We start from the raw sequence: 23,671 nt of genomic DNA on the forward strand, positions 1-23,671 counted from the left end.
GAGGTGGTTTGTCAGGCTGTAAGGTGTGTCAGTACAATCTGGACCTAGGTAAGTGAGGTGGTTTGTCAGGCTGTAAGGTGTGTCAGTACAACCTGGACCTAGGTAAGTGAGGTGGTTTGTCAGGCTGTAAGGTGTGTCAGTACAACCTGGACCTAGGTAAGTGAGGTGGTTTGTCAGGCTGTAAGGTGTGTCAGTACAACCTGGACCTAGGTAAGTGAGGTGGTTTGTCAGGCTATAAGGTGTGTCAGTACAACCTGGACCTAGGTAAGTGAGTGAGGTGGTTTGTCAGGCTGTAAGGTGTTTCACTACAACCTGGACCTAGGTAAGTGAGTAAGGTGGTTTGTCAGGCTGTAAGGTGTTTCAGTACAACCTGTACCTCGGTAAGTGAGGTGGTTTGTCAGGCTGTAAGGTGTGTCAGTACAACCTGGACCTAGGTAAGTGAGGTGGTTTGTCAGGCTGTAAGGTGTGTCAGTACAACCTGGACCTAGGTGAGTGAGGCGGTTTGTCAGGCTGTAAGGTGTGTCAGTACAACCTGGACCTAGGTAAGTGAGGTGGTTTGTCAAGCTGTAAGGTGTGTCAGTACAACCTGGACCTAGGTAAGTGAGTGAGGTGGTTTGTCAGGCTGTAAGGTGTGTCAGTACAACCTGGACCTAGGTAAGTGAGGTGGTTTGTCAGGCTGTAAGGTGTGTCAGTACAACCTGGACCTCGGAAAGTCCCTGTGTGTGGACAGCAAAGGCCGGTCTCTCCTGAAGCTCCTCATGGGAGGCCGCTTCTCAACCAGTCAGACTCTCAATACAGACGACAGCGGGTGTTTGTTTGTTCGTTCGCTCGTTTGTTCGTTTGTTTGTTTCTCTGTTTTGGATGCAGCAAACGGTGGTTTATATCATTCTTCATTTGGACTCTTGCCACAAAACAAGTTTCATCTTTTATTTAAGTTTTCTGATTTTGTGTATATTGTAAATCAAACATCCAGGATCTTTAAAGATACACAATCATATTATTAAGCCATGCTTATCTGTTAGATAAAAAAAAGAAAAGATTCTTCAACTTTATTTACATTTCATCCGTATCTATGCATCATTTTCTTTCCTATATAATGTTTATTCTGATTTTGAAAATTTTGCTCCAGAGAATTAAATAATTTCATATTTTTGTATTCACTTCGCTGTGATTTTACATAACTGAATTATCATGTATGAAGTGTTATTTTTGTATGCAGAACATTCTGAGGAGTAGCACAATTGATGGTGGAAGATAACCAATGTGTGTGAATGATATTGTCAATATACGTTTATAGTTGATGTGACTTGTTTCACTACTTAACAATCAATGTGGGGAGACCGTTCTTCTAACTGGAAATGAAACAACAATGATGCCAAGACAGCTTCACTCCTTAACAATCAATGTGGGGAGACCGTTCTTCTGACTGGAAATGATGCTAAGAGAGCTTCACTCCTTAACAATCAATGTGGGGAGACCGTTCTTCTGACTGGAAATGATGCCAAGACAGCTTCACTACTTAACAATCAATGTGGGGAGACCGTTCTTCTGACTGGAAATGAAACAACAGTGATGCCAAGACAGCTTCACTCCTTAACAATCAATGTGGGGAGACCGTTCTTCTGACTGGAAATGAAACAGCAATGATGCCAAGACAGCTTCACTCCTTAACAATCAATGTGGGGAGACCGTTCTTCTGACTGGAAATGATGCTAAGAGAGCTTCACTCCTTAACAATCAATGTGGGGAGACCGTTCTTCTAACTGGAAATCATGCTAAGAGAGCTTCACTCCTTAACAATCAATGTGGGGAGACCGTTCTTCTAACTGGAAATCATGCTAAGAGAGCTTCACTCCTTAACAATCAATGTGGGGAGACCGTTCTTCTGACTGGAAATCATGCTAAGAGAGCTTCACTCCTTAACAATCAATGTGGGGAGACCGTTCTTCTGACTGGAAATCATGCTAAGAGAGCTTCACTCCTTAACAATCAATGTGGGGAGACCGTTCTTCTAACTGGAAATGATGCTAAGAGAGCTTCACTCCTTAACAATCAATGTGGGGAGACCGTTCTTCTGACTGGAAATGAAACAACAATGATGCCAAGAGAGCAAAGGAGAGAGTTGCCTTTCTGTGTTGTTTGATATTTTGCTCTCCTAACTTCATTGATCTTCATTTCGAGACAAAAATCCATCGAGTCAACCAGATGTGTATTCTGTATTGTCCGTGTATTCTGTGTAGCATATTCAGAACTAAAAAAAGGCTATGTAAGTCCTGATTAAAAGCTAATTTGTATTTGCACTTTTTTTTCTGGCATTGCTGCTGTGTGCACATGTCAAATGATCGCTAAAGGGACAAGCCCGGAGCTTCCTGTTTCGACGAAGTGTCTGGGTTTGTTCTATTGTACTTTCCATGTACCACTCTGCTAGCTGCTAAATCAGTAGCGAGTTTCGAAAAGATAGATAACAACATAGACGGATATAAAAACCACGACAGGTAAAAAAGAAACAACAAAGCTATATATATATATATATATATATATATATATATATTTGTATTTGTATTTCTTTTTATCACAACAGATTTCTCTGTGTGAAATTCGGGCTGCTCTCCCCAGGGAGAGCGCGTCGCTACACTACAGCGCCACCCATTTTTTTGTATTTTTTCCTGCGTGCATATTTTATTTGTTTTTCCTATCGAAGTGGATTTTTCAGTCTACAGAATTTTGCCAGGAACAACCCTTTTGTTGCCGTGGGTTCTTTTACGTGCGCTAAGTGCATGCTGCACACGGGGCCTCGGTTTATCGTCTCATCCGAATGACTAGCGTCCAGACCACCACTCAAGGTCTAGTGGAGGGGGAGAAAATATCGGCGGCCGAGCCGTTATTCGAATCAGCGCACTCAGATTCTCTCGCTTCCTAGGCGGACGCGTTACCTCTAGGCCATCACTCCACTATATATATATATATATATATATATATATATATATATATATATATATATATATATATATATATAGAAGAAGAAGAAGAAAATGGCATTCCATTAGCACTAAACATTAAACATGAAAAGCAAAATCTACAATTAATTTTGAGGATTTCTTGTTCTGCTTTTTGACGAGATAAAACTTTATCTGAAAGGACTCTGTGTGTGTGTGTGTGTATGTGTGTGTGTTGTGTGTGTGTGTGTGTGTGTGTGTGTGTGTGTGTGTGTGTGTGGATTATATTTGTATGCCTCTGCGTGCTTTTGAATGTGTGTGTGTGTGTGTGTGTGTGTGTGTGTGTGTATGTGTGTGCGTGCGTGTGTGTGTGTGTGTGTGTGGAGGAATTTTGTTTAATTTCCCGTCACATAAATCGGTGACTGAAGACATTTTGTTACAGTATCAATGTATACATTTGAGTGTTATCCTTTAGAAGAGGGTGGTGGTGGTGTGTCCATCGAGATCGATGATGACCATCGTTGTCATCCAGCTGGGGGATGGGGGGAGGGTGGTGGTGGGGTGGGGGGGAGGATGCTCATGAATCTATCTGTGAATGCGCAGATGGCTGAATAGTCCAATCTGCGCACGAAATGTTCGCTGACAGTTGGGGCAGACAAAGACAGGCGTATTATTGTCAGGGAGCTTGTTTGCCCGTGACTTTCTGGCCTGCCTCTTCTGAACAGCTGCTGCAGTCCTGTTGGCCTCGCACAACTTGGCGCCTTTGTGCACAGCAGCGCGCCATTTGTCACGGTCCACTGCAGATTCCTCCCAGGAGTCAGGGTTGATATCAAACGCTTTAAGAGAGACTTTCAGAGTATCTCTGAAGCGCTTCTTCTGACCTCCGTGTGATCTCTTCCCTTGTTGCAGCTCGCCATAGAAGAGCCTTTTGGGCAGCCGATGGTCTGGCATGCGCGCCACGTGTCCAGCCCAGCGAAGCTGGGACTACATCAGGATGGTGAAGATGCTGGGAAGGGTGGCTTTTGCGAGCACCTCTGTGTCTGGGGTCCTGTCTTGCCACTTGATGTTCAGTAGCTTCCTGAGGCATGTTGTGTGGAAGTGGTTCAGCTTCTTGGCATGTCGTTGGTACACTATCCAAGTTTCGCAGGCGTACAGTAGTGTGGGGAGAACTACTGCTCTGTAGACCTTTAGCTTGGTCTCAAGACTAATGCCTCTTCTGTTCCAGACATTTGCACTGAGTCTGCCAAAAGTTGCGCTTGCTCTTGCAATCCTGACGTTCACTTCATCGTCGATGGTCGCATTTCGTGACAGTGTGCTGCCAAGGTATGTGAACCGCTCCACCGCACTGAGTCTCTGACCGTTGACTGTGATGTTGGGCTCAACGTAGGGTTTCCCTGGGGCTGGCTGATGGAGAACTTCAGTTTTCCTCGTGCTGATGGTAAGGGCGAAGTTCCTGCTGGCAGTGGCAAACTTGTCGACGCTGAGTTGCATGTCAGCTTCAGATCCAGCGTTGAGGGCACAATCATCAGCAAACAAAAAGTCTCTGATGATGTCTGTCATGACCTTCGTTTTTGCTTGAAGCCTTCTGAGGTTAAACAACTTGCCATCTGTTCGGTACTTTAGGCCATCTCTGAAGGCATCAGTAAGCATTGCAGAGAACATGAGGCTGAACAGCGTTGGAGCCAGGACGCAGCCTTGCTTGACACCATTTGTGACAGCAAAAGGAGCAGATGTTTCGCCATTGTCCTGGACTCGAGCTTGCATGCCTTCATGGAATTGGCTGACCAAGGAAATAAATTTCCGAGGGCATCCGTACTTGGCCATGATCTTCCACAGTCTCTCTCTACTCACGGTGTCGAAGGCCTTAGTGAGGTCGACATAGGTGGAGAACAGATCAGCATTTTGCTCCTGACATTTCTCTTGCAGCTGCCTTGCAGCAAACACCATGTCGGTGGTTCCGCGCTCTTTCCGGAATCCACATTGGCTCTCAGGCAAATGACCTTGGTCAAGGTGTGCTGTGAGGCGGTTTAGTAGGATCCTGGCAAGTATCTTGCCTGTGATGGAGAGCAAGGAAATGCCCCGATGGTTATCACAGGCTTGCCGGTTCCCCTTTCGCATGTACAAGTGAATGATAGATGTATCTTTGAAATCCTGGGGGATCGTCTCTTCTTTCCACATGAGTGAGTACAGCTGATGGAGCTTCTCAGTCAGCACAGTGCCTCCATCCTTGTAGACCTCTGCTGGTATGGAGTCTGAGCCAGGTGCTTTGCCACTGGATAGCAGACGGATTGCTTTCTGGGTCTCAAGAAGTGTTGGCGTTTCGTCCAGTGCTTCGTTGATGGGGACTTGTGGGAGACGGTCTATGGCTTCATCATTTATGGAGGAAGGGCGATTTAAGACACTGTTGAAGTGCTCAGCCCAGCGTTCGAGAATTTTCTCCTTCTCGGTGATCAAGGTATTCCCATCTGCACTGAGGAGGGGGGATGATCCTGAGGATGTGGGGCCGTAGACTTCTTTTAAGGCATCATAGAACCTCTTCATATCGTGCCTGTCAGCATATCCCTGGATCTCATCAGCTTTGTCACTCAGCCACTTATCCTGCATCTGGCGTAACTTTTGCTGAACAGTCCTGCAGATGGCATCGTACGCATCCTTTTTTGATGTGGACTTTGGGTTGCTCAGGTAGGCTTGATGCAGACGGCGTTTCTCATCCAGAAGCTGCTTGATTTCATCACAGTTTTCATCAAACCAGTCTTTGTGCTTTCTGGTCATGGGTCCCAGGGTCTCTGAAGCTGTACTATAGATCAGCTCACGCAGGGTCCTCCAGTCAGACTCCACATTCTGGTTGTCCAGAGAGGCAGATTCCAGACGATCTTCCAGCAGCTCCACAAAGGACTGTTTGATGGTGATGTTATTCAGCTTAGCGATGTTGAGCCGTTTTGGAGCCTTCTGGCCTTGGGGACGTCTCTTGGGCTGGATTCGAATATTCAGCTTCGAGACTACAAGGCGATGGTCTGTCCAACACTCGGCGCCGCACATGGTCTTTGTTACACGTACATCTTGCCTATCCCTTTTCCTGATGATGACGTAATCGATGAGATGCCAATGCTTTGAGCGAGGGTGCATCCATGACGTCCTGTTACGGGTAGGGAGGCAGAAAACTGTGTTGGTTATCAGCAGTTTGTGCTCTGCACAAGTCTGAAGCAAAAGCAATCCATTTGGGTTGCAGTGGCCCACACCGTGCTTTCCAATCACTCCATCCCAGGAGATGTAGTCAGAGCCAACTCTAGCATTGAAGTCCCCAAGAATGATGAGCTTGTCTGCTTTAGGGATAGCAGCAATGACAGAGTGAAGGTCCTCGTAGAACTTCGCCTTCACTTCATCCGGGTTGGTCATGGTTGGGGCGTAGGCACTGACAATGGTGAGGTGCTTCTGGCCAGATGCCAGTGGGAGTTTCATGGTCATAAGCCTATCGTTGACTCCCTTTGGGATTCCAGCTAGCTTGCTGACAAGTGCTGTTTTTACTGCAAAACCAACGCCAGCCTCACGTCGCTCTTCGCTTCCTCGTCCACTCCAGAAGAAGGTGTAACCAGATCCCCGTTCACAGAGCTCGCCTTCGCCTGCAAGCCGAGTCTCACTCAAGGCTGCGATGTCAATGTTGTATCTGGCGAGTTCAGATGCAACTAGTGCCGTTCTCCTTTGGGGTCTGTCCGCGTTATCTCTGTCCAGGAGACTCCTTATGTTCCAAGCACCAATGGTGAGAGGAACGATCCTTGTTTTTTTCTTTTCTTTCTTTTTGTTTCGACCGCTGATGTAGGGTCCCCGCCAGCCGCGGTATGCTGGCCAGGGTGATATGGAGCAGGCAATTTTTAGGGCACCTTTTCTAGCCCCTTCCTCATGCCAGGGAGGTGAGCAGTGCATTCCTAAAGAGGGCTGCTCAGACTCTCAGACGGCTGCCGAGCTCCATCGCTGCTCCTGTCGACGAAGAACGACCCTATGGCCTGAGCCGCCTGCGTGCAGGTCTGCGGCTGCGACTGCCAGTGTACCCACACCTGTCGTTTCGTCGCTCGCCTGTCGCCACAGGACTTGGGGGTGATGAAGTGATGAAGGATGAAAGGTCATTTTGCATGACTGATGACTTGCGCGATGAGTTTGTTTAAAGTGAAGAGGAGTTGCGCAACCGCGACCTCACTCTCTCGTTCGGGTCCACCAATTTCCAGTGGCAAGACTAAGTCGAGACGACTGGAGGATGAGCACGGATGCAGTGGATGACCAAGATATCCTTTCGGTGTCTCATCTTGCTCTCTGCACTCCACAGTGCATTGCTGTAACCGCCTTCCTCTCCGTTGAACCGATAGGTTTCTTCCGCAGATTCTGCCGGATCCAGACTTCGCATGCATGGGTAGACACACCCCGGGGGCCAACTGCGTGTGGCATGCACACAGCACAGTGGAGCTAGATGGCCGTCGGTGGCTCTCCTGAGCCAACGCCCTTTTATGGATCTCCATAAGGGTGTCTAGCCACCCGCCTCACCAGTCCCAGAAGGGAGCGGTGGGAGTGCCGGTTTAGTCGCCGGCAACCCGACCCTGAACAGGTTGTACTGGATTACAGGTTACCAGTAGCAGATCTAATGACCTGACCTGACCTGATAGAAGAGAGTGGGGAAGTGGTGAATGGTGAGTTGGGGGACACCGGGTATATGAGGGAGGGGGTGTATGAAATTTGAAAAAAAATATCTAAATACAATTACAGAACATGCTTAAAGGACTTCGTAAAAGAGAAGTCGTTATTCTAACAAGCGAAACAACTAATAATGAATGCAAAATCTCAAAACCATCAACGTTCTCAGTCACTTGTGAAGACACACTATCGTGTATATAAGATTTCATCAAACTACAGTCAAAAATTGTATGCTTAATTGTCGGGTTACAAAAGCACATGCACTTGATATTAGAACAACATTTAGTCCATAATGAATTAGGTTATCGTCTGAAAATCGGACTTGGAATTGGTCTGCGAATCGGACCAAAGTCTGAGAGAGTCAACTGACGAGGTTTTGTGTTGAATGAAAGCACCTGTAAAAGTCTCTTTCTAGCGTATTACTTAAGTCCTTGTATGACAATGGGCAATATACTTTTATACTATACTTCTGTACTGTATAATTATGTGCTCCCCTTTTTGCTGCTCTGCCTGCTTGGTCGTTATACAGGAATCCAGCATGGGATGGTCCAATAAAAATCAACATTTGCACCCTTCATAAATAGGGCGTGCAATAAATACCTCATTTCAAACAATAAATCTTCTCTCTGATTATTCTAAAAAGGCAAACTTTTTAAAACAGATTGAAAATCAACACAAAATAGGATATTACTTATCGTCATTGGTACTTAAGCAAGATGATTTAACGCCATAAGGATGGCCACAAATTCGGCTGTAAACATTTAATGTCCCTTGCCTAAAAAATATGATTTTTCTGTTTTTAGGTTAGGAATCACAAAAGCACATCCAGCACTGCTATCATCCAGATCCAAGCCATCAGTGTAAACTTTTAAAATAATTATCAACATTTTATTCTAATTCAGATTTGACAGATGCTGCTATATTGGACATTCTCCTTTTGTAGTGTCAGAAGCACCTATGTTAACGTTTGCTTTTGTTAACTCCCAGGGAGGGACAGGTGGCACCAGAACACGAGGTGCCATATCATGTAAATCAATGTCTGAAGAATGTAAAATATCTGACCCATATGTGCGAATGGTTTGTTGATTTAAATCATTTTATGCTTTTTTTTAAAAATCAATATCAAACCTAAACGTGTGTTTGTAACGCCAGTCTTTAAAAAGAAAGGAAGCAAATTGCAAGCCAGCAGTTACCGTCCAGTCAGCCTAACTTGCATTGTCTGCAAAATAATGGAGAAACTAGTGAGAGAACAAATGATGGAGTACCTGCTGTGCAACCAACTGATCAGCAGAGTACAACATCACCGCAAACTGCTGAGAAAAGCAGCAGTTCATGGAATCCGTGGCAAAGTATTGGACTGGATCACCGATTTTCTGACAGGCAGACACCAGCAGGTCGTTGTCAACGGCACACATTCATCAGAAGCAGACATGACCAGTGGAATACCTCAGGGCAGCGTTCTTGGTCCCATTCTTTTCGTCATCTTCATCGGTCTTCCTGAACACGTGAATGTAATGTTTGTGTCTGTTAACGACTGGCTCAATCGTTGTGGAATAGTGTCGTGTGCAAAACACGGGCAGTAACTCTTATATAGTTTCAGCAGAAGATCTTAATGGTTAAGTCTCTTCGAAGACAGTCTTTAGTAATTATTTTTAATAACTGAGTCTCCGACAGTCTCAACACTACTTCCACCCCTTCCTTGAATGAAAAGTTAAACTATCCTTACGATCAATAAACAAACAGATTTTAACTTTCCAACTGATAATACATATTTGTTGTTCAACTGCTGCAGGGGTGGGATTTGGGGGTGACTTCTTGAAGAAGCTGCTGTTCCTGGTGACATGTCACTGTCCTTGTTGTGCAGTGATCATTGCCCCTTTTTCTGGACAATGATTAAAGGGGTTGGTTGGTATGGAGTGGAGTTGAAGGGTTGTTGGTTCTTCAGCAGGACTGCATCACCTACCTCCAGTTTGGAATGTTTGATATAGGCTTTCCTGTCAGCATAGTCCTTCATCTTCTGTTTTTGAGTGGCGTCATGTTGTCGAACAGGTCCATCATTTTGATGAGTGTCAGCAATATGAGGAAGTTTGCCTGTAAGACTGCGTCCAAATAGTATTGTTGGAGAAGGAGCACCAGTTGTTGTGTGTGGTGTCGTTCTGTAGTCCAACAGGAATTGATGCATGGCTTGTTTGAAGTTAGGAGTTGTTGCAGTTTTGATGGATTTCTTCAGGGTGCGCAAAAATCTTTCAGTTTCAGCACTGGCACGAGGCCACATTGGGGTGATTTGTTCTGTGTTTGATGCCATTGTGGGTACAGAATTGTGTAAAGCCTTTGCTGTTGAATGGAGGACCGCTGTCGGTTTTCAGTATTTCTGGATATCCAAATTCTGAAAATATTTTGTCAAGTCTTGGAATCACAGTTTTTGCAGATGTAGAGTTAACGACATCGACAACTGGGTAACGGGAGTACTCGTCTTGGATAACAAGCACATACTGTCCATTTGGAAGATGTCCAAAATCAGCAGAGAGTTCGGTCCAAGGAGCTTTGGGAAGTGAAGACATTTGGAGTGGTTCACGAGCTGATGTGAGTGTGGAAACCTGACAAGTCAGTCGTGCATCCCTGGACTGTTTTTTCCTCCACAGACTGCATTCCTCTGAACCAGCTTTTCTCACGTAGAAGTGCCACTGTCTTCACAATGCCCTGGTGACCACTGTGGGCAATGTCTACAGCTTTCTGATGAAGGGACTGAGGTAGGACGATCTGTCGAACTTTCAGCACAATGCGGGTGTTACGTGCCAAAGAGAGTTCTGAGCAACAGAGGTGCAGTGTCCTGAAAGTTTCAGAATCTATTTTCTCATCATGGTTGTGCCACTGCTTTGTAATCAGCGCGTTGGTGTCAGCTGTGAGTGCTGGGTCTTCTGCCGAATCATTTGCAACTTCTTCCACTGTCATTGCTTTTGGCGTTGATGTTGTGACAACATAGTTCATATATTCTTCAGCTATTTTCTCTTCTCTGCCACTGGGGGTCAGGTTCACTGGACGACGACTGGGATAATCTGCAGGATTATCATGTCCTGGTCAGTAATGTACAACTATTTCGTGTGGTTGTATCCACATGATCCATCTCTCAATGTGTGCTGACAGCTGAGTTCTTGGATTGTTGAAGATTGGGACGAGAGGTTTGTGATCAGTATGCACAGGAAATGGAGCACTAAAGATGTAAATGTGAAAATATTCACAAACCCAGGTGATGGCCAATCCTTCTCTTTCAGTTTGCGAATAGCGTTGCTCTGTACGGGTGAGAGTTCTACCTGCAAACTGGACGATGCGGCCTTCTTGTGTCAGTACAGCTGATATTATTCCAGCTGGGCTGCCATCAGTATCCCATCCTCGTCGCCAATGTAATGTTTGTGTCCGTTAACGACTGGCTCAATCGTTGTTGAATAGTGTCGTGTGCAAAACACGGGCAGTAACTTTTATAGTTTCAGTGGAAGATCTTAATGGTTAAGTCTCTTCGAAGACTGTCTTTAGAAAATAACTGAGTCTCCGACATTCACAACACTACAGTGAAAAGTAACGTAAAGATGTTTGCTGACGACACAAAACTCTACACCAGGACTGATACTGACCAAGGCCCTCAAGACCTACAGGGTGATCTGGACCAACTACAGAACTGGACAAACAAATGGCAGCTCTGATTCCACAGAAGACAAATTGAAGTGGCAAAAAGTGGGGTGAAGCAAGGAGTATTCGTTGATAGTGGACTGTCCTTCAGGGACCAGGCAGCACAGTCTACAGCCAAAGCTAACAGGATTGTTGGCATCATTTGAATACCCTTTGACCACCTGACACAACAGACCTTCAAGTTTGTACACGGCAGCTATACGATGCCCATGTCCGTTCACTGCTCCATGGAATATGGTCACCGTAACTGGCACCAAGCAACAAACTTGTGGTCATGTCTGAAGGATAAACCGAATCAGGAGAGACTGAAAATTCTTATATCACCAATTCTAGAACATCGACGTCGTCGAGGGGATATATATATATATATATCTCACAGGGGGTTAGGGGGTGCACGGGAGGGGTAGTACCTATAGAGGGGGTATTTGTCACGCTCTTTCGGGAGTGGTTCGTCCTCTATTGGTCCCCACCGGCATCCAGCTCTCACCTATGGGTCCAAGAAGCTGCTAGCATGCGGCAGCGCCCAACCCCCGGGCAACGGCTTTGACAGGCTGACTAAACTAGGTGAGGGTAGCCGACGGGTCTCAAACCCTCGGTGAGTTAGGGCTTGTCTACCCAAGCATGTGAAGACTGGATCCGGCGGACTCTGCGGAAGAAACCTTCATGGTTCAACGGAGAGGAAGGCGGTTGCAGCAGAGCACTGTGGATTGCTGAGGGCAGGATGAGGCACATAGGACATCCTGGTCATCCACTGCATCCGTTTCCATCTGCAGTCATCTTGACCTCGTCTTGCCACTGGATACAGACGGTCTCAGACAAGAGAGTGAGGTCGACGGTGCGCAACTCCTCCTCACTATAAACAAAGTCATTGCGCAAGTCATCAGTCATCCTTCATCCCATACCATCATTTTCCCCAAGCCCTGTGGTGACAGGAGAGCGACGAAGCGACAGGTGTGGGTACACTGGCAGTCGTAGCCGCGGACCTGCACACAGGCGGCTCAGGCCATAGGGTCGTTTTTCACCGACTGGAGCAGCGGTGGAGATCGGCAGCCCCCTGAGTGACTGAGCAGCCCTCTTCAGGACAGCACTGCTCACCTCCATGGCATGAAGAAGGGGCTAGAAAGGTGCCCTAAACATTGCCTGCTCCACACCACCCTAGTCAGCATACCGCGGCTGACGGGGACCCTACTCAAGCGGTCGACACACAAAGGAAAGAAAGAAGAAAGCAAGGAGCACCCCATTGACTATTGCCACATGGAACGTGCGTACGCTTCTGGACAGAGGTGACTCAGACAGACCACAGAGACGCACAGTACTCATTGCGAGTGAATTAGCCAGGCACAACATCGACATCGCTGCCTTAAGTGAGACTAGACTGGCTGAAGAAGGCGAACTATGTGAGCGAGGCGCAGGCTACACCTTCTTTTGGAGTGGTCACGGACCTGAAGAGAGACGTGAGGCTGGAGTTGGCTTTGCAGTGAAGACAACCCTCATTGGCAAGCTGGCTGGCCCCCCGAAAGGAGTGAACGATCACCTGATGACGATGAAACTCCCTTTATGCAACGGGAAGAAGTTTACCACCATTGTCAGCGCCTACGCGCCCACCATGACCAACCTGGATGAGATCAAGGGCAAGTTCTACGAGGACCTGAACGCTGTCATCACCACTGTTCCCAACGCAGACAAGCTCATCATTCTTGGTGACTTTAACGCGAGAGTTGGCTGTGACAGCACCTCCTGGGAAGGCGTGATTGGGAAGCACGGGGTTGGCAACTGTAGCAGCAATAGTCAACTACTTCTCCAGACATGTGCCGAGCATGACCTTCTTATCACAAACACCGTCTTCCGCCTCCATACCCGTAACAGGACGTCATGGATGCATCCTCGCTCTGGGCATTGGCATCTCATGGACTTTGACATCGTCGGGAAGAGGGACAGGCAGGACGTACGAGTCACGAGGGCCATGTGCGGCGCCGAGTGCTGGACAGACCACCGCCTTATCGTCTCCAAACTCAACCTCCGCATCCAGCCCAAGAGACGGCCTCAGGGCATGAAAGCACCCAAACGCCTAATGCCAACAAGCTGGAGCTAGGCAACATCAAGCAGAGCTTTGCTCACACCCTGGAGGAACGCCTTGAGTCCACCGTGCTGGACAACCAGAATGTGGAGGCAGCATGGGGCGCACTGCATGAGACGGTGTACAACACTGCCATGGAGTGCCTGGGGCCTTCGGTCAGGAAGCACAAAGACTGGTTGGATGAGAACTGCACAGAGATCAAGCAGCTGCTGGAAGACAAACGCCAAGCCTACAGAGCCCACATTGAAGATCCCAAGTCACAGTCAAAGAAAGACATACTGAAGAGCGCACGCAGCACCATCCAGCTGAAGCTGCGGGAAATGCAGGATTCCTGGTTGAGCAACAAAGCTGATTAAATCCAGGGCTTTGCAGACAGGAACGACATGAAGAACTTCTATAACGGCCTGAAAGAAGTCTACGGTCCCACCACCTCTGGATCTGCTCCACTCCTCAGTGCTGATGGTTCTACCCTGATCACTGACAAGGACGGGAACCTTGAGATGGGCTGAACACTTTGACAGCGTACTGAACCACCCTTCCACCATCAATGATGAAGCCATTGACCGCCTCCCCCAGGTGCCAGTCAGTGAGTCGTTGGATGCCATTCCAACTTTGGAGGAGACCCAGAAAGCTATCCGTCTGCTATCCAATGGCAAAGCCCCTGGCTCAGACTCCATTCCAGCTGAGGTCTACAAAGAAGGTGATATGGCGCTGAATGAGAAGCTTCATCAGCTGTTCCAGCTCATCTGGCAGCATGAGGCAGTTCCACAGGACTTCAAAGACGCTTCCATCATGCACCTGTACAAGCGCAAAGGAAATCGTCAGGCCTGTGACAGCCATCGTGGAATATCCCTGCTGTCTGTCGCAGGCAAGACTCTGGCCAGAGTGCTACTCAACCGTCTCATAGCGCACCTTGAGCAAGGTCTCCTACCAGAGAGCCAGTGTGGCTTCCGGAAAGAACGCGGAACTATTGACATGGTGTTTGCTGCCAGGCAGCTCCAGGAAAAGTGTCAGGAACAGAACGCCGACCTTTACTCCACCTATGTCGATCTGACCAAGGCCTTCGATACTGATAGCAGAGATGGCCTTTGGAGAATCATGGCGAAGTACGGATGTTCCAGAAAGTTCATCACCATCATACGGCAACTACACGATGGGATGCTGGCCCGAGTCCAAGACAACGGAGAGACTTCAGAACCATTCCCTGTCTCCAACGGAGTCAAGCAAGGGTGTGTTCTTGCCTCCACCCTGTTCAGTCTCATGTTTTCAGCCCTGCTGACAGATGCCTTCAGAGACGCTGACGTAGGCATTGGCATCAGGTACCGCACAGATGGCTCACTCTTCAACCTCAGGAGGCTTCAAGCAAAAACCAAGGTGAGGACAGACACCGTCAACGACTTCCTGTTTGCTGATGACTGCGCTCTCAACGCTGCCTCCGAAGCTGACATGCAACACAGCGTCGACAAGTTCTCTGCTGCCTGTGACAACTTTGGCCTCACAATCAGCACAAAGAAGACTGAGGTGATGCACCAGCCAGCTCCAGGAAAGCCTTCGTTGAACCAAACATCATCAACGGGCAATGACTGAACGCTGTCGACAAGTTCACATACCTGGGCAGTACACTCTCTCGCACAGTTGTCATCAATGACGAGGTGAATGCCAGACTCGCCAAAGCCAGCGCTGCTTTCGGCAGACTCAATAAGAACGTTTGGAACAGGAAAGGCGTCACCCTGGAGACGAAGCTCAAAGTATACAAGGCCATAGTTCTCACCACACTGCTCTATGGATGTGAATCATGGACGGTCTACAAACGCCACGCTAAAAAGCTGAACCACTTCCACACCATCAGCCTCAGAAAACTTCTCGGCATAGAGTGGCAAGAGAAGATCCATGACACAGAGGTGCTCACTCGTGCAAACTTGCCCAGCATCTACACCATCTTGATGCAGGCCCAGCTGCGCTGGGCAGGCCATGTAATTCGCATGCCAGACCACCGGCTCCCCAAGAAACTGCTGTACGGCGAACTCCAACATAGCAAGCGCTCTCATGGAGGCCAAAAGAAGCGCTTCAAAGACACTCTGAAAGCTTCTCTGAGGGCCTTCAACATCAGCCACGACACATGGGAGCTGAATGCAATGGACAGATCAAAGTGGCGTTCAGCTGTCCACAAAGGCGCCAAATCCTGTGAGGCCAACAGAATCGCTACAGCAATGCAACGCAGACAGGCCAGGAAAAGCAGTGCCAGCAAGTCCCCGACAGCCGCCACCATCCCCTGTCCACACTGCGTCAGAACCTTCCGGGCGCGGATTGGCCTGATCAGTCATCTGCGCACCCACAGAGCCCAACCCACCCACCCCCAGGATGACTAGATCGTCCTCGTCGATCCCGACGGACGAACCACACACATATCTCACAAGATCGCAAGATAATTTATTGTCCTTAAATGGAGATTTTTGGTGTGGTGGCACACATTTAAATTTTGTATATATATATATATGATAAACCAGCACGTATTTTGTTAAACAAAAATAAATCAAAATCTGAATTTTCGCTGCCAGCCGGCAGCTTGGTCACAGACTGTACTTATAACACGTGACGTAATGCTATTTTTTACATCATCTTTCTGACCTTACATGACGTGTCTTGGGGTCAGCTCTATGTTCCCTCAGCTCTATGTTCCCTCAAGTCAAGTAACATGTCATGTCATGTCATGTCATGTCAAAGTGACCAGTGGTAAAGCAGTGGTCAGACTGACCAGTGGTCAAGCTATATGGTCAATCTGACCAGTGGTCAAGCGACTACAGTTTAACCATTGCTTGACCACAGGTCATTCTGACCATTGCTTGACCACTGGTCACTCCGACCATTGCTTGACCAATGATCATTCTGACCATTGCTTGAACACTGTCACACTGACCATTGCTTGACCACTGGTCACTCTGACCATTAGTTGACCTCTGGTCATCATGTAACTTGAATTGAGGGAACATAGAGCTGAGGGAACATAGAGCGGTTTGTTAGGAGAATTAGCTCCATGTTCCCTCAGCTCTATGTTCCCTCAAGTCAAGAGATATTTACGTCATGTAATATGGCATGGCATATGTCATGGCACATGGCATGATATGACATGGCATTTTGACATGACATGACATAGCATGTAACTTGACTTGAGGGAACATAGAGCCGAGGGAACATAGAGCTGAGGGAACATAGACATGCATCCGACGTCTTCTACTACGTAAAGTTATCATATTCTAAATATTCCTTCATTTGTCTATGTACACATCTCTCTCTCTCTCTCTCTCTCTCTCTCTCTCTCTCTCTCTCTCTCTCTCTCTCTCTCTCTCTGTCTCTCTCTCTCTGTATCTCAGTGATCGTGTGTAACCACCACCACGACAAACCAGACTGGTAACTCCACGAATTAGAGTTCATAATGAAAACCCATGGATGTCGCTTCTCAAGTTCAGTCCAACAAAAACTGTCCCAGTGTTACATATCCAGAACAGTTCTCTTCTTTTCAGCTCCTCCACTTTGTTGACCTGCTCCAACGCTGTCACCTGTAAAAAGCTGGAGGTTGTCGTCAGAAGGGTCAGGGGTGGAAGAAACATGGGCAGCGACCGAACACTTTCCTCAGTTTGCAGTCGCTTTAATTTTTGGTTTGCACATCTTTTCTTGAGATCGTAGGAGCATCCGTATATATATATATATATATATATATATATATATATATATATATATATATATATATATATATATATATATATCATATAGATTATATATATGTATATATATATGTGTGTGTGTGTGTCAGTATGTATGCACACACACACACACACACACACACACACACACACACACACACACACCTCCAGGGCTGTTACGACGTCAAACTGCCAAAGTTCGAGCTCGATCGCCTGTGGGAGAGACCTACGAGGTCACATGCAGCTTTAAACAGGAGAAAAACCGACACAGGCTCAGTTAAGTTAGATTTCTTCCCCCTCAAACAGGGTTGTTTCCCTCCGGAACAGTTTGCCAAACAACATCATAACTTCACCTTGCATAAACTCCTTCAAAATCGACTCGATTGTCACTGTAGAAATCTGCCCACCTTGTACTCACCAGAATGTGAAGATTAGGTTGATTGAGACACTATAACTTTATAGCTCGCCAATAACGCATGTGTGTTAAATGGGTTAGTTCTTATCCACAGAACGACGAACGAGTCTCTTGTATGGAGACCTCAAACGTCAAACAAGTCAAATCAAGTCAAACGCAAGCATATTTCTTTTGGATAAACCCGTGTCTGATTTCATCATATTTACACACACACACACACACACACACACACACACACACACACACACACACACACATACATACACACACACACACACACACACACATTTCAGGGAAATGTTATTAGCCCCACGTTATTCAATATTTTCATTAATGACATAAGAGAATATATACACGATGACACCTCACCATACATCAACGAAACAACCAAGACTCAGATCCCTTATCTGTTATATGCGGATGACATTGTGATGCTCTCGACAACAAAAGTAGGACTACAAAACAAACTAGACCAACTACATGAATAATGTCTGCAATGGGGGCTTAAAATCAACAGGGACAAAACAAAAGTCGTAATTTTCACAAAAAACGACCCCAAAATACCAGTGCTCTTTTCATGTGGCGATAACTGCATCGAAACGACGGATAGATACAAATACTTGGGAGTTATTTTTCATAAGAGTGGAAGTTTTCACCTTGCTGAAGACCACTTAGCCAAACAAGGACATAAAGCAGCGCATGCTCTGAAACGCAGTGTGCGAGGGAAAGAAGTAACAAGAGAGGCAAGGCCTTCAAGACTCACTTGTGATACACTTTTTTTTAAAAAATCAAGCTTTTTATGTGTTGAGTATAATTTCAAAATGTAATGTTTAAGATGAGAAAGATAATTTTAAAGCGAATTAAGCCCCCTAACATTAATTACAGAGTAATTTCCCTTTTTTTACTATCTGCACCACCAAAATGTTTGCAAAAATAAATAAAACTTTCATGCTAGCAAAAGAAGTTCCTGTTTGAACAAAAAATGATAATAATGTCTGCTCTTGTTGTCACGTGGGTCAGAATATCAGATCAAAGTGCCAAGTTTAGAGAATACAAAAAACTGATATAAATATAACAGTAAATGCAGTTTGCATATAATTAGGCTTCATTTTTTTTTTTTTTTTTTTTTTTTTTTGTGCCCATCCCAGAGGTGCAATATTGTTTTAAACAAGATGACTGGAAAGAACTGAATTTTTCCTATTTTTATGTCTAATTTGGTGTCAACTGACAAAGTATTTGCAGAGAAAATGGCAATGTTAAAGTTTACCACGGACACACACACACACACACACACACACACACACACACACACACACACACACACACACACACACAACCGAACACCGGGTTAAAACATAGACTCACTTTGTTTACACAAGTGAGTCAAAAATGGATGTAATGACGCAACTGTTTGACATTTTAGTCACTCCAATTCTCAGTTACGGCGCTGAGGTGTGGTTTCCATTCAATCGATCTTCAAATTGGCAGGTCAGCCGTCATTACTGACTATTAATGACCTGTGTGCGCAGAGGCGTAAATACCTAGCTAAAACCTAAGTAGAACCTAAATCAAACTGCGACAAACTTCTCCACGCCCTCTATGCTGTTTAACCAATTTGATGCCTTTCTCTCCGAAAAATGCCCATCAGAAAATGTACATGTCAACTTCTGTAGGAGCTTAATGGGCGTACACAAAAGATCAATTAAGTTACCAGTCCTGGCAGAGCTCGGCAGATACCCCATTTCTCTGACCGCAGTGTGTCAGGTCATCTCATTTTGGGTACACCATCAAAAGAAGATAGCTATTTGAGGCAAGCATATGATGATATGTTATCGATGAATTCATTGGAAAAAGTTCCTTGGCTTAATTTTATCAAAAAGATACTGGTTTCAATTGGATTCTCCCACGTGTGGGAGAACCAAGGCACACTCAGCATAAAGCGACTAAAATGTTCAGTCATGAATAAACTACAGGATAAATATGTTCAATATTGGAACAGCAGAAAGACGAGACCATTTCAAGGCTCTCCTTTTATTGCAAAATTGCAAATACTTATACATTACAACCTTACCTGATCAGCTGCAAAAATACTAAACACAGAGGAGCACTATGTCGATTGCGAATAAGTGCACATGAACTTGAAATTGAGCGTGGACGTCACTACAACGTAACTAGGAAAGACCGGCTTTGTAAATCATGTGGAGTTATAGAGGATGAACTGCATTTTCTGGACAAGTGTAGTGTGTACTCTGAGACTTGAGATCTCGCCTACTTGTGACAGTTAATTCCCAGTCTTCGATTCATTGGCCAGATGGCACTGGCAACACAATAATCCAAAGGCCGAGTTCTCTGTTGCCACAAAATTATTTCCAACCAGAACTGGCAAAATACATATATGAATCCTTTAAAGTTCGCAGTCCATAATTATGTCTTATGGAATATCCTGCATGTGCTAAAAAATTATTGCTTTTACTTTTTGTTTGCTTGTTGTGTTTAGTTTATAGTGTCCATAATTCCTATGAATTAACGACAATTAAATGAGTTCTGAGTTCTGAGTTCACACACACACACACACACACACACGTTTCCACTGTAAATAAAGATAGATACGCATGCGTACCTGGAACTTCGTCTTCGTGTTTCCGGTTCGATATCGGCAGTTCGGCTGACTGCATGGTTTCACTGATTCAGCGGCTCCAGACAGCAGCTGCAGAAGAGAGCGACTATGGATTACGAAATGGAAGAAGACAGGCTGTGAGTGGCTTGCTTTTTCAGTACACGATCGAAGAGCCCTGTAATTTTGACTTCGTGTTCAAAGAATCCACACACTGTCAGTGTCACAAACACACGTACGCGCGCAACGCATACACACACACACACACACACACACAAGATCACACGACTCGAACTTTCTGTCTGTCTGTCTGTCTGTCTGTCTCTCTCTCTCTCTCTCTCTCTCTCTCTCTCTCTCTCTCTCTCTCTCTCTCTCTCTGTCTCTCCCTGTCTCTCTCTCTGTCCCTCTCTTTCTCTCACCTTCTCTCTCACTGGCATGCATGCAAACATGCACACACAAGTTAATGCAAGCAAACATGCAATAAATGCACACTTGTGCATTAATAGTGGGCATATATGGACTCACTTGTGCATACACTAACATCACCCAACTCCCAATCCCACACATGCTCACATACATGCACAAACTCATATACACTCACACTAGCAAGCGCATGCACACACACGCACACACTTGCACACACACACACACACACACACACACACACACACACACACAGAGGACATAATGGGTAGGAAATAAAACTATATCACAGTGTATGTGATAGGAACTTTAAAGAAGATGCTTTCTTTTTGATATAGCAAACTGGCCTAAGATTACATATGTCAGATAAGAGATTCTGATGCAACAATTAAATTCTGGATAAATACATTCTCTTCTGTATATAACAAGATGCACCATTTGTAAAGAAAAGAGTTAGACAAGAAATAAAACCACCGCTGATAACAAAAGAAATAGATATTGAAATACACTGTAGAGACTATTTAAAAGTATGTGCATCAAATAAGCAATTTAAGAAACAATTGTAGATCTTTTCTTTCCTATAGGAAACAGTAACAGTTATATGATAATCAAATCACAACATTAACCTCAAAACATGAAGTATCACAGGGATCTATCTTAGCGCATGTGAAATTTTTGCACATGACCCCTCCTTTCATTCAAGCAGTTCAGATTCCTGTAAACTTTCAAATGAACTTCAAGTTAATATTCATGCAGAGATTCAGTGATTAGACACAATTAAATCATATGTCTTCAAATGCACAAAAAAACAAAGTGCATGTATGTATACATCTGCATGACAGAAAAGACAAAAGATGAAACATAAATTCAAACCAATATTTCTATGAGAAAACAGAATTAAAGAGGTGAATACACATAAAATTCTGAGTGTCTTTATTGACCTAGATCTCTCTCAGACTGACCATGTGACCTATATAGGAAAATGTCTTGACAATCAGATACTTAAGTTTGCAAAACTAAAAAAGATCCTTGATGTCCATTCACCTAAACATTTTTTCTGTGCACATCTTTTACCAATTGTAGATTCTGCACTAATTTCATGGGATAATTGTAACAATAGAATTTTAAAACTAATTGATCACATATATAAAAGAGCACTGAAATGAGTATTTCTAATGTCAAGCTCCCTGACCCATATGGATTACAAACAACTTAACATATTATTCCACAACAGGCTGTTCTTCAGCAAAGCTGTTTGTATGCACAATGTTAAACGCAAATGCTCCGGAAAAGATTACATATACTCTTAAGACTAATCATCAAAGACGCAGCCATATGTCATGTATACCTAGACCAAGAAATAACCTCTACAAATCCAGTTTCCTATACTCTGGCAGGAATTTGTGGAGTAATCTTCCACTCACTTGATCATGTGTATTTGTATTATATATAATGTGTGTGAAACAAATCACACAAATCTTCTGAGTATGTATTTATGTAAATGTATGTATTTCACTTTTTTCTTTCTGTCTTCCTTTCTTTCTTTCAGATGGTTTGATGTAAAAAAAAAAAAAAAATTTTTTTAATTTTAAAAAAGCAGTTGTTGCTTATTAGTGAATTACCACCATGAAATAAAATTTTGACTTTCACTTTGACTTTGACACACACACGTACACACACATGCGCACAATATAAAATGCATTTGTGGCTTTCATCTGTATTACAAAATAATCAGCTAGTTGTGTCTTGTTAGTAAGTAATAGTTATTGTTCAGTCACATAGCATACAGTATGATAAACACAGAACAGCTAGTTTTTGTGTCCAACTTTTATTGGATACTTTAGAGAGTGTTGTTAATCAGCTTGTGTTTGTGTCCAACTTTTATTGGATACTTTGGAGAGTGTTGTTAATCAGCTAGGTGAAAGAACAATTGATTATGGGATTTACTGTTAATTACTAAAACAAGACTAGTCATTGTTAATGTGCTATGGATTTCTTTTGTTTCGAAACACAACACTGTGTTTTCCGACAGGAAAACAAACACCATCTGTGAGTGCTGATTTATTAAGTCCTAGAATAGTAGAATTAAGTTGAATCAGTCAGTTTAGCACAGTTGGGTAGAAGGTGGCAGAATGGTGAAGATGCTGATCTGCATTATAGTTCTGTCAAGGTCTGGGTTCCATTCCTGGTCTTGCCAAGTTTGACTGGAAAATCAAACAGCATAAATTCACTCATTCAGATTACAAGATAAATAAAGGCCCCATCTGCAGCACACACTTGGCACACTGAAAAAGATCCCATGGCAACAAAAAGTGTTGTCCTCTGGCAAAATTTTGTAAAGAAAACCACACTGATAGACACACAAATATGTAATGATATATGCATGCGCTCAAGGCCTGACAAGCGTGTTGGGTTATGCAGCTCAGGCATCTGCCTTACAGATGTGGTCTAGCATATGGATTTGTTGATATGCAGTGACACCTACTAACGACAATAATGGCTTAGTCGCAGAGCCAGACTGAGTGAGAGTCCCTCACAGAGTGGAGACCGCCATCATGTCCCCCAAACAACAGCCCACCATGAATCTGCCGACATTGAAGACATTGACAAGACTCACCTCAAGCATGGAAGTGGAAGGGTATTGAAACTGAGGTCACTATGAGAGCAGGGCATAAAAGGCCACAAACTTTGAGATTGTTTTGTTTACATTGATGATGATGGAGGAGGAAGGATGACGATGACGTTGTTGCTGTGGAGGTCCATTTTGGTTTGGGACTGCGTGACAATGTTATACTCTACACTTCCTGATATCCCAGTGTTAACCAGGCCCGAGAGATACACTTGCAACACACCCAAAGACGCATCCATGAAGTGGATGACACTCGACTGTGTGGTCCAGTCTCCCCATTTAAGCCCATAGCACACTCTACTTCACCACAGCTGCTGGTTAGGTTGGTTTTCTTGGGTAGGCCATGGACAGGACAGCTGCTATTAAAGTGAGCTGAGGAGCGTTGATGACTGGACTTGCTGCGTGATGGACTGCTGGTGTGGGTGGTGCTGCGGCACTGCTGATGGGGGCTGCTTGTGAGCGTGGGTGAGAACACGTCCGTAGTAGAAGAGAACGAGTCCAACGTACTGTGA

The 23,671-nt window shown here is 45.0% G+C and overlaps 1 protein-coding gene across 1 annotated transcript in view; it reads left to right on the forward strand.

The window, feature by feature from the left end:
- The first annotated feature begins 20,137 nt into the window (after window positions 1-20,137).
- The window catches only part of LOC143293119 (PRKCA-binding protein-like), a 94,341-nt gene continuing 90,807 nt past the window's right edge, over window positions 20,138-23,671 (forward strand). Inside the window, exon 1 of the mRNA XM_076604029.1 lies at window positions 20,138-20,247. Coding sequence (XP_076460144.1) covers window positions 20,219-20,247 — 29 coding nt within the window. The 5' untranslated portion in view covers window positions 20,138-20,218. The remainder of the gene's footprint in view (window positions 20,248-23,671) is intronic.

The sequence above is a fragment of the Babylonia areolata genome, chromosome 18 (genome assembly GCF_041734735.1).
Source record: "Babylonia areolata isolate BAREFJ2019XMU chromosome 18, ASM4173473v1, whole genome shotgun sequence".
Classification (NCBI taxonomy): Eukaryota; Metazoa; Mollusca; class Gastropoda; order Neogastropoda; family Buccinidae; genus Babylonia; species Babylonia areolata.